The sequence below is a fragment of the Oncorhynchus tshawytscha genome, unplaced genomic scaffold, assembly GCF_018296145.1.
Source record: "Oncorhynchus tshawytscha isolate Ot180627B unplaced genomic scaffold, Otsh_v2.0 Un_contig_5008_pilon_pilon, whole genome shotgun sequence".
Taxonomy (NCBI): domain Eukaryota; kingdom Metazoa; phylum Chordata; class Actinopteri; order Salmoniformes; family Salmonidae; genus Oncorhynchus; species Oncorhynchus tshawytscha.
This window is the reverse complement of record NW_024608542.1, coordinates 22,992-39,665: the sequence shown is the minus strand read 5'-3', so window position 1 is coordinate 39,665 and position 16,674 is coordinate 22,992. Positions and strand designations below refer to the sequence as shown.

Here is a 16,674-nt window from a genome sequence, read left to right as displayed (position 1 = left end):
GTAGTGTACAGTCAGTAGTGTACAGTCAGTAGTGCACAGTCAGTAGTGCACAGTCAGTAGTGCACAGTCAGTGTGTTTAGTCAGTAGTGCACAGTCAGTAGTGTTTAGTCAGTAGTGTTTAGTCAGTAGTGTACAGTCAGTAGTGTACAGTCAGTAGTGTACAGTCAGTAGTGTTTAGTCAGTAGTGTACAGTCAGTAGTGTTTAGTCAGTAGTGTTTAGTCAGTAGTGTACTGTCAGTAGTGTACAGTCAGTAGTGTACAGTCAGTAGTGTTTAGTCAGTAGTGTTTAGTCAGTAGTGTACAGTCAGTAGTGTTTAGTCAGTAGTGTACAGTCAGTAGTGTTTAGTCAGTAGTGTACAGTCAGTAGTGTTTAGTCAGTAGTGTTTAGTCAGTAGTGTACAGTCAGTAGTGTTTAGTCAGTAGTGTACAGTCAGTAGTGTACAGTCAGTAGTGTACAGTCAGTAGTGTACAGTCAGTAGTGTACAGTCAGTAGTGTACAGTCAGTAGTGTACAGTCAGTAGTGTTTAGTCAGTAGTGTTTAGTCAGTAGTGTTTAGTCAGTAGTGTTTAGTCAGTAGTGTACAGTCAGTAGTGTACGAGGGTGTTTGCGTAAATGTGATAATAAGAGGTGTTGAAAGGTGCCAAAAGCAAACAAACAGAACAGCCACAACCAAACCCTGTCAGTGTGTCTGCGTGAGGGAGAATAATGCAAGAACGGCCAATGTTCTGAATTCTGTCGCTGAACATTTCAAAAGTGCTGAACAAATAGTTATGTTGAACTCGTCCTAGCTCGCTCATTAATGTCTTGATCGAAATTACGGATTGCCTGTTATCTGCTCCTCGATCCTTTATGCTATAGTTTGTACATCTCAATTGCAGTAGAAACCACATTTGTCAGCCACATCAGCTGTGTTTTTTCAAGGCAGGAAATGAGGCTGAATGAACTGTTTAGCTACAAGACAAGGCTCAGTTGATAACCAGGTGTAGCGGTGGTAAGGATTCACTCCATGGTGCTGAAAATACATTTCTGCTTTTGGGACAGCTTTATGTCGGCCCTAACAGATTGTCACTGTTATAGTGCAATTCATGTATTGTTTAGTGCTGTGTTGTGTAGTGGCTTTGCTGGCATGCATGTAAAAAAACAATTACTTGAGTCACATGACTTAGGCATTCTGATCGGTTTTATGTAATAATTGCAGAGGTGTGGACTCGAGTCACATGACTTGGTCCCATCATTCTGTAATGATGGGCTGTCGTTTCTCTTTGCTTATTTGAGCTGTTCTTGCCATAACATGGACGTGGTCTTTTACCACATAGGGCTATCTTCTGTATTACTCTGACTTGTATGATAAGTTTGTCTCTCCTCATTTGATAATACAAACATAACCACCACACGTTACCAACTCCAGTCAGCAGATGGCGATGTGAGTTTTTGCAGGTGATGCTTCTTGTGTGACGTATAATCTAGTGGACGGGACTGGAGGCTTCTTCAACAGCGACAAAAGCCTACTGATTCAAACCACGCAGTGGTTTGCTAGCGAACATAAAACCGAAACATTAAAGATCTTTAGACCAATCTTGTTTATATTAATCTTAGTGTTTAGAACACAATTATATTTACGTATCTACTGGTTCATTTAAACGTGATTTGCTTGTTAAATTAGCAAATGTGCTAAATTGATACTGCACGAGGCTAATCTCCCGGAGCATGAGGTCACTTAGCAAGACGGAGAAAGAAGCTCTGGTGAAAAGAGAGGAAGAAGCTTTCAGAATGAAAAATTATGAAGATGAGGCTATCATATTGAAAAAAGAGAATGGATTGAAAGAAGAGCCCTTTGGAGTGAAAGAGGAAGAGGAGGCTATCTCTATAAAGGAGGAGGAGGAAGACGTTTTGGGAGTGAAAGAGGAGACTGAAGATCCGATTACCACCAGTGAGTACTGACTTAAAAACAGGGGCACAAACTATGCAGTTGTTTTTAAAGGGGAATTATACTGAAGTTCTACACTTGAATATGTTGTTCAGTACTGTAGGAATTGTTGAAGGGTCAATCTGCCATTGGTACATATATTTTTGGGACTTTTCAATTAGATTGATTGAATTCTCCATGTGGTCAATATTAAAGTGCTCTAAATCTAATATAACAGGCTTTTAAAATTCTATATTGGTGCATAATTTCTACTTAAAATATCAAATGGACGCAAAAGGCACCCATTTTGTGGAACGACCCTTTAGCATTTACATCACAAACACTATTTTACAAAATCATGATGAAAGTGGCCATTTTAGGCCCTTTTTAGACATATTCATGCCTCTTGTAAGACTCTGTGATTGCAATAGATGATCATAAGTTTACCATCTGTTTGATGTTCTCATTCACACAGGAGAGAGACATGACTATGGTGGATCCTCTGGGAAGCCTCAACAACATCCTGATGCTGACGAGGCAGAGAAGAGTCTCTCCAGATCAGAACACCAGATGGTACAGCTTGGTCTGGTCTAGTATACAGTTTGCTCTCTCTGGGTCTGGGATGGGTTTCTGTAAAGCACTTCATGACAACAGTGACATCAGCATCCATAATGATATGTGTCTGTGTCCCCTCTTTATGGTTACCAGGACAACGCTAGCCCTTCCTCCCTCCCGGAGTCCCTGTATCGTGCCTCTCCCGGTAGCACCTTACTGCTGGGTATGAAGAGGTTGTCTGTGCTGCTGGTGGACTGCAGGAAAACAACGGGGCTGAGTGGAACTGTGAGAGGAGGAGAAGAGAAGAAAGGATCAGATTTGACTCATCAAAGTAAGTGCTGTAGTTTAGTTTGAACAAATACAATAGATCTGTCCACTGGTATCTGTTACCAGGACAACCAGCAGAGTTCTGTTAGTTGACAGGAAGATGGCCTGGTATCTGTTACCAGGACAACCAGCAGAGTACTGTTAGTTGACAGGAAGATAGACTGGTGGATATGGATGTTATGAATATCATAACACTGAAAAAGGATTCTGCCAATGAAAAAAGAGATATATAAAACATATAAAACCTTGATGAAAGTTAGATTTAGAGAGAAACCAATAGACCATATAAAACCTTGATGAAAGTTAGATTTAGAGAGAAAGTTTCAAGATGATCTGATGTAAGGTGCATGTTTTACAAAACCTTTTCCTAAAAACATTATGGATGTTACATTGCCTGTCCCAGTCAACGCCCCTATCTTTACAAGACTCTAGAATAGGCAAACTCCAGACACTTCAACCGATTGAAGTTATACAAAAGGTACCAGTTGGACAGCTCCATCTGTGACGTTTCAAGCTGTGGAGTTCTCACCTCCGTTACACATGTTCAGGTTGACAGAATTGACCATACAGTGGGGGAAACACTTATTTAGTCAGCCACCAATTGTGCAAGTTCTCCCACTTAAAAAGGAGAGAGGCCTGTAATTTTCATCATAGGTACACTTCAACTATAACAGACAAAATGAGAAAAAAATCCAGAAAATCACATTGTAGGATTTTTAATGACTTATTTGCAAATTATGGTGGAAAATAAGTATTTGGTCAATAACAAAAGTTTATCTCAATACTTTGTTATATACCCTTTGTTGGCAATGACAGAGGTCAAACGTTTTCTGTCAGTCTTCACAAGGTTTTCACACACTGTTGCTGGTATTTTGGCCCATTCCTCCATGCAGATCTCCTCTAGAGCAGTGACGTTTTGGGGCTGTTGCTGGGCAACACAAACTTTCAACTCCCTCCAAAGATTTTCTATGGGGTTGAGATCTGGAGACTGGCTAAGCCACTCCAGGACCTTGAAATGCTTCTTACGAAGCCACTCCTTCGTTGCCCGGGTGGTGTGTTTGGGATCATTGTCATGCTGAAAGACCCAGCCACGGTTCATCTTCAATGCCCTTGCTGATGGAAGGAGGTTTTCACTCAAAATCTCACGATACATGGCCCCATTCTTTCCTTTACACGGATCAGTCGTCCTGGTCCCTTTGCAGAAAAACAGCCCCAAAACATGATGTTTTCACCCCCATGCTTCACAGTAGGTATGGTGTTCTTTGGATGCAACTCAGCATTCTTTGTCCTCCAAACACGACGAGTTGAGTTTTTACCAAAAAGTTCTATTTTGGTTTCATCTGACCATTTGACCATAGCCTGCAAAATAATGTCATACTTTCCAGGCCCATACCCAAACAGTTCGAACTACTAATTTGAAAAATTACTCTCTCCAGAAATAAGTCTCTCACTGTGGCCGCCTGCTACCGACCCCCCTCAGCTGCCAGCTGTGCCCTGGACACCATTTGTGAATTGATCGCCCCCCCCATCTAGCTTCAGAGTTTGTTCTGTTAGGTGACCTAGACTGGGATATGCTTAACACCGGCAGTCCTACAATCTAAGCTAGATGCCCTCAATCTCACACAAATCATCAAGGAACCCACCAGGTACAACCCTAAATCTGTAAATAAGGGCACCCTCATAGACGTCATCCTGACCAACTGGCCCTCCAAATACACCTCCGCTGTCTTCAACCAGGATCTCAGCGATCACTGCCTCATTGCCTGTATCCGCTACGGATCCGCAGTCAAACGACAACCCCTCATCACTGTCAAACGCTCCCTAAAACACTTCTGCGAGCAGGCCTTTCTAATCGACCTGGCCCGGGTATCCTGGAAGGATATTGGCCTCATCCTGTCAGTTGAGGATGCCTTTTCATTCTTTAAAAGTAACTTCCTCACCATTTTAGATAAGCATGCTCCGTTCAAAAAATGCAGAACTAAGAACAGATATAGCCCTTGGTTCACTCCAGACCTGACTGCACCAGCAGGTGTATCTCACTGATCATCCCTAAAGCCAACATCTAATTTGGCCGACTTTCGTTCCAGTTCTCTGCTGCCTGTGACAGGAACGAATTGCAAAAATTGCTGAAGTTGGAGACTTTTATCTCCCTCACCAACCTTCAAACATCTGCTATCTGAGCAGCTAACCGATCGCTACAGCTGTACATAGTCTATCGGTAAATAGCCCACCCAAATTTACCTACCTCATCCCCATACTGTTTATATTTATTTACTTTTCTGCTCTTTTGCACACCAGTATCTCTACTGATCATTTATCACGCCAGTGTTAATCTGCAAAATTGTAATTATTCGCCTACCTCCTCATGCCTTTTGCACACAATGTATATAAACTAAATAAATAATAAAGTATAGACTTTTTTTATTTTCTTTTTCTACTGTATTATTGACTTGTTAATTGTTTACTCCATGTGTAACTCTGTGTTGTCTGTTCACACTGCTATGCTTTATCTTGGCCAGGTCGCAGTTGTAAATGAGAACTTGTTCTCAACTAGCCTACTTGGTTAAATAAAGGTGAAATAAAAAAATGACATTCTCCCAATCTTCTTCTGGATCATCCAAATGCTCTCTTGCAAACTTCAAATGGGCCCGGACATGCACTGGCTTAAGCAGGGGGTCACGTCTGGCACTGCAGGATTTTAGTCCCTGGCGGCATAGTGTGTTACTGATGGTAGGCTGTGTTACTTTGGTCCCAGCTCTCTGCAGGTCATTCACTAGGTCCCCCCGTGTGGTTCTGGGATTTTTGCTCACCGTTCTTGTGATAATTTTGACCCCACGGGGTGAGATCTTGCGTGGAGCCGCAGATCGAGGGAGATTATCAGTGGTCTTGTATGTCTTCCATTTCCTAATAATTGCTCCCACAGTTGATTTCTTCAAACCAAGCTGCTTACCTATTGCAGATTCAGTCTTCCCAGCCTGGTGCAGGTCTACAATTTTGTTTCTGGTGTCCTTTGACAGCTCTTTGGTCTTGGCCATAGTGGAGTTTGGAGTGTGACTGTTTGTGGTTGTGGACAGGTGTCTTTTATACTGATAACAAGTTCAAACAGGTGCCATTAATACAGGTAACGAGTGGAGGACAGAGGAGCCTCTTAAAGAAGAAGTTACAGGTCTGTGAGAGCCAGAAATCTTGCTTGTTTGTAGGTGACCAAATACTTATTTTCCACCATAATTTGCAAATAAATTAATTAAAAATCCTACAATGTGATTTTCTGGATTTTTTTTCTTCTCATTTTGTCTGTCATAGTTGAAGTGTACCTATGATGAAAATTACAGGCCTCTCATCTTTTTAAGTGGGAGAACTTGCACAATTGGTGGCTGATTAAATACTTTTTTGCCCCACTGTATGTATGTGTGTGTATATATATGTGTTGAATATTTGTGAACGTCACAAAAAAATGAACCCTTTCGACAATGGGGAGATGCTACTGATGTGTTTTTGTGTTATTTGACGTAAAAACAGGTTTTGGACTTATTTTAAGTTTAAGGACGTGTGTAGATCACATTCTGTATCATACAGCGATGAAGGTTATATATTTACAACCACCTGCTTGATAGGAATCCGGCTATGTCGGAGTCTTGAGTGTCGTAGGACTGTCTAGTATTTTGTGTTCTGACTTATAAAACAGGATTACGTTAAAACTGGCCTTAGATTATTGATAATCGATATGAATCCAGTGATGTCTGGGTTTTGAGTGTCATAGAACTGTGTAGTTTTTTTGTGTTCTGATTTATAAAACAGGATTACGATTGGCTCAGATTAACCCTAACCAATCTAGTTAAAACTGGCCTCAGATTATTGAACATAATGAATAAAATATAATGAATAAAATATAATGAATAAAATATAATGAATAAAATATAATGAATAAAATAGGTAATGTAAACATCTCAGTAATTACCAGGATGCTCTACAACAAAGGGTTTTGATGATAATAATAATAAGAGTGAACAAATACAATAGATTTACCTACTGGTATCTGTTACCAGGACAACCAGCAGAGTTCTGTTATTTGACAGGAAGATGGACTGGTATCTGTTACCATGACAACCAGCTGGTAACAGGTTATTGAGGGATCTGATTTAACCTCCTAGCAAGAGTTGTGGAGGTTTCATTCAGGTCTCTATTTAAATAAACCCTCTGTCTTTGGCAGGAGAAAGACCAGATTCAGAGGAACCAGAGACGTCCAAACCGGCAAAACAACACGACTGTTCCCACTGTGGAAAGAGTTTTACAGAGTTAGGCAACATGAAAAGGCATGAAAGGACACACACAGGTGAGAAGCCTCATCAATGCTCTCACTGTGGAAAGACTTTTACCGAGTTATGGAGCCTGAAAACACATGAGAGAATACACACAGGGGAGAAGTTGTACTACTGCTCCCAGTGTGGAAAGAGTTTTACCCGGTCAGGGCACATGAAAGAACATAAGAGAACACACACAGGGGAGAAGCCTTACCTCTGTTCCCAGTGTGGAAAGAGTTTTACCCACTTATGTAACCTGAAAACACATGAGAGATTACACACAGGGGAAAAGCCTTACCACTGCTCCCAGTGTGGAAAGAATTTTACCAGGTCAGGGCACATGAAAGAACATAAGAGAATGCACACATTGGAGAAGCCTTACCTCTGTTCCCAATGTGGAAAGAGTTTTACCCACTTATGTAACCTGAAAACACATGAGAGGTTACACACCGGGGAGAAGGATTATGAATGCTCTCCGTGTGGGTTGAGGTTTACCACTTTAGGGTACCTGAAATCACATGAGCGAACACACACAAGAGAGAAGCCTTTCCACTGCTCACAGTGCAGAGAGATTTTCACCCAGTTAGGGAGCCTGAAAAGGCATGAAAGGACACACACAGTTGAGAAGCCTCATCATTGCTCTCACTGTGGGAAGACTTTTACCCAGTTAGGGAGCCTGAAAAGACATGAGAGAATACACACAGGAGAAAAGCCTCATCATTGCACTCACTGTGGGAAGACTTTTACCCAGTTAGGTGGCCTGAAAATGCATGAGAGAATACACACAGGGGAGAAGCCTTACTGCTGCCCCCAGTGTGGAAAGAGTTTTACCCGGTCAGAGCACATGAAAGAACACAAGAGAACACACACAGGGGAGAAGCCTTATTGCTGCTTCCAGTGTGGAAAGAGTTTTACCTACTTATGTAACCTGAAAACACACGAGAGAATACACACAGGGGAGAAGCCTTACCACTGCTCCCAGTGTGGAAAGGGTTTTAACCAGTTAGGGGTCCTGAAACGACATGAGAGAAAACACACAGGAGATAAGGATGTAGGATGTTGAATTGTAGAACATTGGATGGATATAGGACAGATGCTGGCTGAACAGTAGAATATAGGACAGATATAGCCTCTGAACAGTAGGATATAGGACAGATGCTGGCTGAACAGTAGGATATAGGACAGATATAGCCTCTGAACAGTAGGATATTAGGACGGATATAGCCTCTGAACAGTAGGATATAGGACAGATATAGCCTCTGAACAGTAGGATATAGGACAGATATAGCCTCTGAACAGTAGGATATAGGACAGATGCTGGCTGAACAGTAGAATATAGGACAGATATAGCCTCTGAACAGTAGGATATAGGACAGATATAGCCTCTGAACAGTAGGATATAGGACAGATGCTGGCTGAACAGTAGGATATAGGATAGATATAGCCTCTGAACAGTAGGATATAGGACAGATATAGCCTCTGAACAGTAGGATATAGGACAGATGCTGGCTGAACAGTAGAATATAGGACAGATATAGCCTCTGAACAGTAGGATATAGGACAGATGCTGGCTGAACAGTAGGATATAGGACAGATATAGCCTCTGAACAGTGTATGTTCCATACTGCATGTATTATAGTGGATTTGTTTGCTGACTTCACAAAATAAATGTCCATGTAAATGGGCTAGGTCTAAATGTCGATGTAAATGGGCTAGGTCTAAATGGGCTAGGTCTAAATGGGCTAGGTCTAAATGGGCTAGGTCTAAATGGGCTAAGTCTAAATGTCGGCTAAATGGGCTAGGTCTAAATGGGCTCGGGCTGGTCTAAATGGGCTAGGTCTAAATGTCGGTGTAAATGGGCTAGGTCTAAATGGGCTCGGGCTGTAAATGGGCTAGGTCTAAATGTCCATGTAAATGGGCTAAGTCTAAATGTCCATGTAAATGGGCTAGGTCTAAATGGGCTAGGTCTAAATGGGCTAGCTAGGTAAATGGGCTAAAATGTCCATGTAAATGGGCTAGGTCTAAATGTCGGTGTAAATGGGCTAGGTCTAAATGTCGGTGTAAATGGGCTAGGTCTAAATGTCGGTGTAAATGGGCTAGGTCTAAATGTCGGGCTGTAAATGGGCTAGGTCTAAATGTCGGTCCATGTAAATGGGCTAAGTCTAAATGTCCATGTAAATGGGCTAAGTCTAAATGTCGGTGTAAATGGGCTAGGTCTAAATGTCCATGTAAATGGGCTGTCTTAATGGGCTAGGTCTAAATGTCCATGTAAATGGGCTAGGTCTAAATGTGGGCTAAGTCTTAATGTCGGTGTAAATGGGCTAAGTCTACTGTATTTTGTATATCGTACTTTGCTCTCATTTTGAGAGAAATAAAATCCAGTTCGATTCCCAACTCAGTAACTCAGATCAGCTTTAATATTGAACATAGATTGTAACTCAGACCTTGGGGGAAGATCAGCTTTAATATTGAACATAGATTGTAACTCAGGCCTTGGGGAAGTTCTGCTTTAATATTGAACATAGATTGTTGATTCCATCAATGTAATTGTCTGCATCATTTCCAATTTTGTAAATTAACAAAAATATAAACACAAAATGCATTAATTTCTAACATTTGACTGATTTACAGAAAAAAGTAAATTGAAATAAATTCTTTAGGCCCTAATCTATGGTTTTCACATGACTGGGAATAGTGCTATGCATCTGTTGGTCAACGATACCTTAAGAAAAAGGTAAGGGTATGGATCAGAAAACCAGTCAGTATTTGATGTGACCACCATTTGCCTAGAGTTGATCAGGCTTTTGATTGTGGCCTGTGGAATGTTGTCCCACTCCTCTTCAATGGCTGTGCAAAGTTGCTGGATATTAGCGGGAACTGGAACATGCTGTCATACACATCAATGCAGAGCATCCCAAACATGCTCAGTGGGTGATATGTCTGGTGAGTATGCAGGCCATGGAAGAACTGGGACATTTTTCAGCTTCCAGGAATTGTGTCCAGATCGTTCTGACATGGGGCCGTGCATTATCATGCTGAAACATGAGGTGATGGAGGTGGATGAATGGCACGACAATGGGCCTCAGTATCTCGTCACGGTATCTCTGTGCGTTCAAATTGCCAACGATACAATCAAATTGTGTTTGTTGTCCGTAGCTTATGCCTGCCTATACCTTAACCCTACCACCACCATGGGACACTCTGTTCACAACATTGACATCAGTAAACCGCTCGCTCACACAACACCATATACATGTGAGGCCAGTTGGACGTACTGCCAAATTCTCTAAAACAACATAGCTTATGGTAGAGAAATTAACATTAAATTCTTCTCTGGCAGCAGCTCTGGTGGACATTCATGTAGTCAGCATGCCAATTGCACGCTCCCTCAACTTGAGACATCTGTATCATTGTGTGACAAATCTGCACATTTTAGAGTGGCCTTTTATTGCCCCCAGCACAAGGTGCAACTGTGTAATGATCATGTGATAAAATAATGTATATGTTGAAAGATAATGCTAAAATAATTCCACTCTGAAACCTTATAACTGTATGAAATTGATTAGAATCATAAAATTATAATCTGACGATGTGTGTAGTTTTAGTCAGAATTAGGTTAAACAATGTATCTGTATAGTGGAAAAACACAGACTGTCTGAGCAAGGCGTAGCTTAGGATTTTAACTTGTATGCGGGTGCCTAGGAAAATACCGTAGAACAATTAAAACTGTGTTTGAACCGACCTGGCTAGGCCTCTGAGGAACCTATGAGAGCACAGGGAGTACTTCTCAAGGTTTCCCTAATCTCGGGGGAATGGAACTGTCGGCTGGGTAGTGATACACAGTGGTGAGAACTACGGAGAAGGATAAAACTCACCTACTGTTTGTGTGGAAGTTTGTGATTAGGATACCTACTGTTTGTGTGGAAGTATGTGAGTAGGATACCTACTGTTTGTGTGGAAGTTTGTGTGGAAGTATGTGAGTCAGGATACCTACTGTTACCTGTTTGTGGAAGTATGTGATACCTGTTTGTGTGGACTGTTTGTGTGGAAGTATGTGAGTAGGATACCTATGTTTGTGTGGAAGTATGTGAGGATACCTACTGTTTGTGTGGAAGTATGTGAGGATACCTAGGATACCTACTGTTTGTGTGGAAGTATGTGATCAGGATACCTACTGTTTGTGTGGAAGTTTGTGATTAGGATACCTACTGTTTGTGTGGAAGTATGTGAGTAGGATACCTACTGTTTGTGTGGAAGTATGTGATCAGGATACCTACTGTTTGTGTGGAAGTATGTGAGTAGGATACCTACTGTTTGTGTGGAAGTATGTGAGTAGGATACCTACTGTTTGTGTGGAAGTATGTGATCAGGATACCTACTGTTTGTGTGCAGCTATTAAATGGATGTCTTTGTATAATGGACTTCAGAACGTTCTCTGAATAAACTGTACCATCTTTTTGCATAAACTGAGTCTTTGACTATTATTAAACCCATGGTCTTACAGATCCCGGGTCAGAGCTATTGATTGTCATTTGTTATCATTGGGATTGAAAATTGTCATGACATCATGCTGTTTAATCGGCTTTTTGACATCCCACATCGGTCAGGTGGAGAAATGCTCACTAACAGGGATGTAAACAAATGTGTGCGCAAAATTTGAGAAAAATAACACATTTTTTTGTGTGTCTATGAAACCTTTCTGGGATCTTTTTTTATTTAAGCTTGTGAAACATGGGACCAACGTTGGATTTATATGGTTGTTTTAGTGTAGATACAGTGCATTCTGAAAGCATCCAGACCCCTAGACATTTCCACAGTTTGTTACATTACAGCCTAATTCTAAAATTTGAAAAAAAGTTGAATCTCACTCAATCTACACACAATACCCAATAATGACTAAGCACTCATTCATGGGTTTTTCCTATTATTTTTTTTAAATCCTATTTTCTACATTGTAGAATAATAGTGAAGACATCACAACTATGAAATACCACATATGGAATCATGTAGTAACCCAAAAAAAGTGTCCAACAAATCTAAATGTATTTTAGATTCTTAAAAGTAGCCACCCTTTGCCTTGATGACAGCTTTGCACACTCTTGGTGTTCTCTCAACCATCTTCACCTGGAATGCTTTTCCAACGGTCTTGAAGGAGTTACCACATATGCTGAGCACTTGTTGGCAGCTTTTCCTTCACTCTGCGGCCCGCCTCATCTCAAACCAATCTCAATTGGTTTGAGGCCAGGGATTGTGGAGGCCAGGTCATCAGATGCAGAACTCCATCACTCTCCTTCTTGGTAAAATAGCCCTTACGTGACACTTGGCATTCAGGCCAAAGAGTTCAATCTTGGTTTCACCGGACCAGAGAATCTTGTTTCTCATGGTCTGAGAGTCTTTAGGTGCCTTTTGACAAACTCCAAGCTGGCTGTCATGTGCCTTTTTACTGAGGAGTGGCTTCCGTCTGGCCACTCTACCATAAAGGCCTGATTGGTGGAGTGCTGCAGAGATGGTCGTCCTTCTGGAAGGTTCTCCCATCTCCACAGAGGAACTCTAGAGCTCTGTCAGAGTGACCATCGGGTTATTTGTCACCTCCCTGACCAAGGCCCTTCTCCCCGGTTGCTCAGTCTAGCCAGGCGGCCAGCTCCGGGAAGAATGTTGGTGGTTCCAAACTTCTTCCATTAAAGAATGATGGAGGCCACTGTGTTCTAGGGGACCTTCAATGCTACAGAAATGTTTTGGTACACTTCCCCAGATCTGTGTCTGTGGCACAATCCTGTCTCAAAAGGAATATTTCACATCAAATATAGGCTACTTAAAGTGCAAGAGAGAACACACATTCTGTTTCTACACTTGTCTCATGTTTTTTACAATTTATAACTTGAATTGTGCTTTTGGTCGTTAAGCCTCATTAAATCAAACTGTATGAAGCTGTATGTATTTTATTTCAACACCTGCTCCTGATCTGTACCTCAGTACATTGTCTCTGTACTGGTACCCCCTGTATATAGCCTCCACATTGACTCTGTACTGGTACCCCCAGTATATAGCCTCCACATTGTCTCTGTACTGGTACCCCCTGTATATAGCCTCCACATTGACTCTGTACTGGTACCTCCTGTGTATAGCCTCTACATTGACTCTGTACTGGTACCCCCTGTAAATAGCCTCCACATTGACTCTGTACTGGTACCTCCTGTATATAGCCTCCACATTGACTCTACTGGTACCTCCTGTATATAGCCTCCATGTTGACTCTGTACTGGTACCTACTGTATATAGCCTCCACATTGACTCTGTACTGGTACCTCCTGTATATAGCCTCCACATTGACTCTGTACTGGTACCTCCTGTATATAGCCTCCACGTTGACTCTGTACTGGTACCTCCTGTATATAGCCTCCATGTTGACTCTGTACTGGTACCTCCTGTATATAGCCTCCACATTGACTCTGTACTGGTACCTCCTGTATATAGCCTCCACGTTGACTCTGTACTGGTACCTCCTGTATATAGCCTCCATGTTGACTCTGTACTGGTACCTCCTGTATAAAGCCTCCACATTGACTCTGTACCGGTACCTCCTGTATATAGCCTCCACATTGTCTCTGTACTGGTACCCCCTGTATATAGCCTCCACATTGACTCTGTACTGGTACCTCCTGTGTATAGCCTCTACATTGACTCTGTACTGGTACCCCCTGTAAATAGCCTCCACATTGACTCTGTACTGGTACCTCCTGTATATAGCCTCCACGTTGACTCTGTACTGGTACCTCCTGTATATAGCCTCCATGTTGACTCTACTGGTACCTCCTGTATATAGCCTCCACATTGACTCTGTACCGGTACCTCCTGTATATAGCCTCCATGTTGACTCTGTACTGGTATCTCCTGTATATAGCCTCCATGTTGACTCTGTACCGGTACCTCCTGTATATAGCCTCCATGTTGACTCTGTACTGGTACCTCCTGTATATAGCCTCCACATTGACTCTGTACCGGTACCTCCTGTATATAGCCTCCACGTTGACTCTGTACTGGTACCTCCTGTATATAGCCTCCACATTGACTCTGTACCGGTACCCCCTGTATATAGCCTCGTTATTGTTATTTTATTGTGTTACTTTTTTTTTCTCTTTAGTTTATTTAGGAAACATTTTCTTACCTCTTATTTTTCTTAACATTGTTGGCTTGTCAGTATGCATTTAACGGTAACGTCTACACCTGTTGTATTCATGTGACAAATAACATTTGATTTGAACTAAATATGGAGTATGTCCGTTTCAATGTTACGGTCTGTAATTAAATTATATTTTTCAAATTCAGGTTGTCTGTTTATCTGCGTCATTCCTTGATCATTCCTTTTTCCCTCAGAACAGACTCAATTCGTCGGGGCATGGACTCAACAAGGTGTCAAAAAGCGCCCATGTTGACTCCAATGCTTCCCACAATTGTGTCAAGTTGGCTGGGTGTCCTTTGGGTGCAGTGGAGGCTCCTCAGAGGAGGAAGGGGAGAACCATCGTCCTCAGTTATTTTCAGAAAAATAAAAATAGTTGAATATTTACAAGTTCTTTTTAGATAAAACTATACTAAATATAATCACATCACCAAATTATTGATTAAAACATACTATTTTGCATCCTCCTCTGGGTACATTGACTTCAATACAAAACCTAGGAGGTTTATGGTTCTCAAGGCTTCCATAGACTTACACAGTAATTATGACAACTTCCGGAGGATGTCCTCCAACCTATCAGAGCTCTTGCAGCATGATCTGACATGTTGTCCACCCAATGAAAGGATCAGAGAATGTATCTAGTACTGAAAGCATAAACTACAGCTAGCTAGCACTGCAGTGCATAACATGTGGTGAATAGTTGACTAAAAGAGAGAAAAATACAATAGTTGAACAGTTTTGAACAAATTATTTTATTCCAAAATGAAGGAGAAGCGAGAGAGAGATATTTCGTCATTTATTTTCCACTTTCATTTTCTCTTACTTAGCTAGCAAATGCAGCTATCTAGTTTAGTCTACTCAAACACTTGGCTCAAACAGAGGGATGTTATGTTAGCTAGCTGGCTATGACTATCCAACACAACACTGAAACTCTTCCTAGTCAAGGTAAGCTTTTGGTTTTACTAATTTATTGCCACTGGGACCCACCAAGGTAAGTGCTAAACTGCTTACTGACTGTACACTGGTTTACTAACGAGTTAGTTCTATTAGCTCTGTTGACAATGATGTTATTTTAGCTAATATGTTGACAACAATAACGTTACTGCATGATTGTAGCAGGTTTACTAACATGTTAGTTATATTAGCTCTGTTGACTATGATGTTATTTTAGATAATATGGTGACAACAATGTAAGCTGTGTGTTTCAGTCATGATATGGTTTGACTTGTGAATTCGTTCTGCCGATTCATGAACAAACGTTTTCTTAAACAGAACAAAACGGGGATAAACATACCTGAATTTGTCCAATATAATCTCTATTTCAGCTAGACGCAGGCGAGAGTGTGCAAGGCGGTATTGAATGTGTCACTGTCTGTCTATGTGTCACTGTCATCGCAAATGTTTCTCTCGACCTGTGTGAACCTACATTCTAAACTGTCATTCATAGGCCAGGTTGTAGCAACCTCACGATGGTTATAGGGGAAATGTTAGTATCATGTAGCAGTCTAAACCTATCGCTGTTACATTGAACAGGGTGACTGGATTATGAATTACAGTCATCCAATATGCTGTAATAGAAAGAAGGCCATGCTCATGAAAACAAATTGTCCAGCCTCATCTTCAACGGCACTGACCTCCACTGTTTGGGTGGTGGACCACTCTTGGTACACATGGGAAACTGTTGAGCTGAAAAACCCAGCAGCGTTGCAGTTCTTGACACAAACCGGGGCGCCTGGCACCTAATACCATACCCCGTTCAAAGACAAATATGTTGTCTTCCCCATTCACCCTCTGAATGGCACACATACACAATCCATGTCTCATTTGTCTTAAAAATCCTTTTTTAACCTGTCCTCCCCTCCCCCTCATCTGGATTTAACTAGTGACATCAATAAGGGATCATAGCTTTCACCTGGATTCACCTGGTCAGTCTAAGTCATGGAAGGAGCAGGTGTTCTTAATGTTTTGTAGACTCAGTGTAAAGCACTATAGTTAATCAAGTGCTATTTGCATGTGATGCATTTGTCATATTGTGTCCAGCAGGGCAAGTAGTTCTGACATCATAATACACCCTTCTGATAATCAAGTGATATTTGGAATGTCTGGGTGGTTCTATATGATGTCATAATACACCCCTCTGATAATCAAGTGATATTTGGAATGTCTGAGTAGTTCTATATGACCCCTCAAGGGCTATTTGCATGTGATGCATTTGTTCTGTTGTTTACAGGATGATTTGTATGGCATAGAGCGTGGCTTTAAGGGAAAAGTATGGTCACATCTAATAAAAACGAATGTGAAAAATGAACAGAGTATTAACACAAATGTGTATTAACACGCTACCTATTCGTAGAAGTATTTATTAATCATCTACATATTCATAATAAGCTTCTACGTCTGTGTACAGA

At 41.4% G+C, this 16,674-nt stretch overlaps 1 protein-coding gene across 1 annotated transcript; it reads left to right on the top strand.

Moving 5' to 3' along the window:
- The first annotated feature begins 1,522 nt into the window (after window positions 1–1,522).
- On the top strand, window positions 1,523–8,825 carry LOC112240710 (zinc finger protein 883-like). Its single transcript, XM_042313337.1, has 4 exons — window positions 1,523–1,930; window positions 2,382–2,479; window positions 2,615–2,792; window positions 6,999–8,825. Exons 1-4 carry the CDS (start codon window positions 1,708–1,710, stop codon window positions 8,150–8,152), a joined length of 1,653 nt encoding a protein of 550 aa, XP_042169271.1. The 5' UTR covers window positions 1,523–1,707; the 3' UTR covers window positions 8,153–8,825.
- The last annotated feature ends 7,849 nt before the right edge of the window (window positions 8,826–16,674 follow it).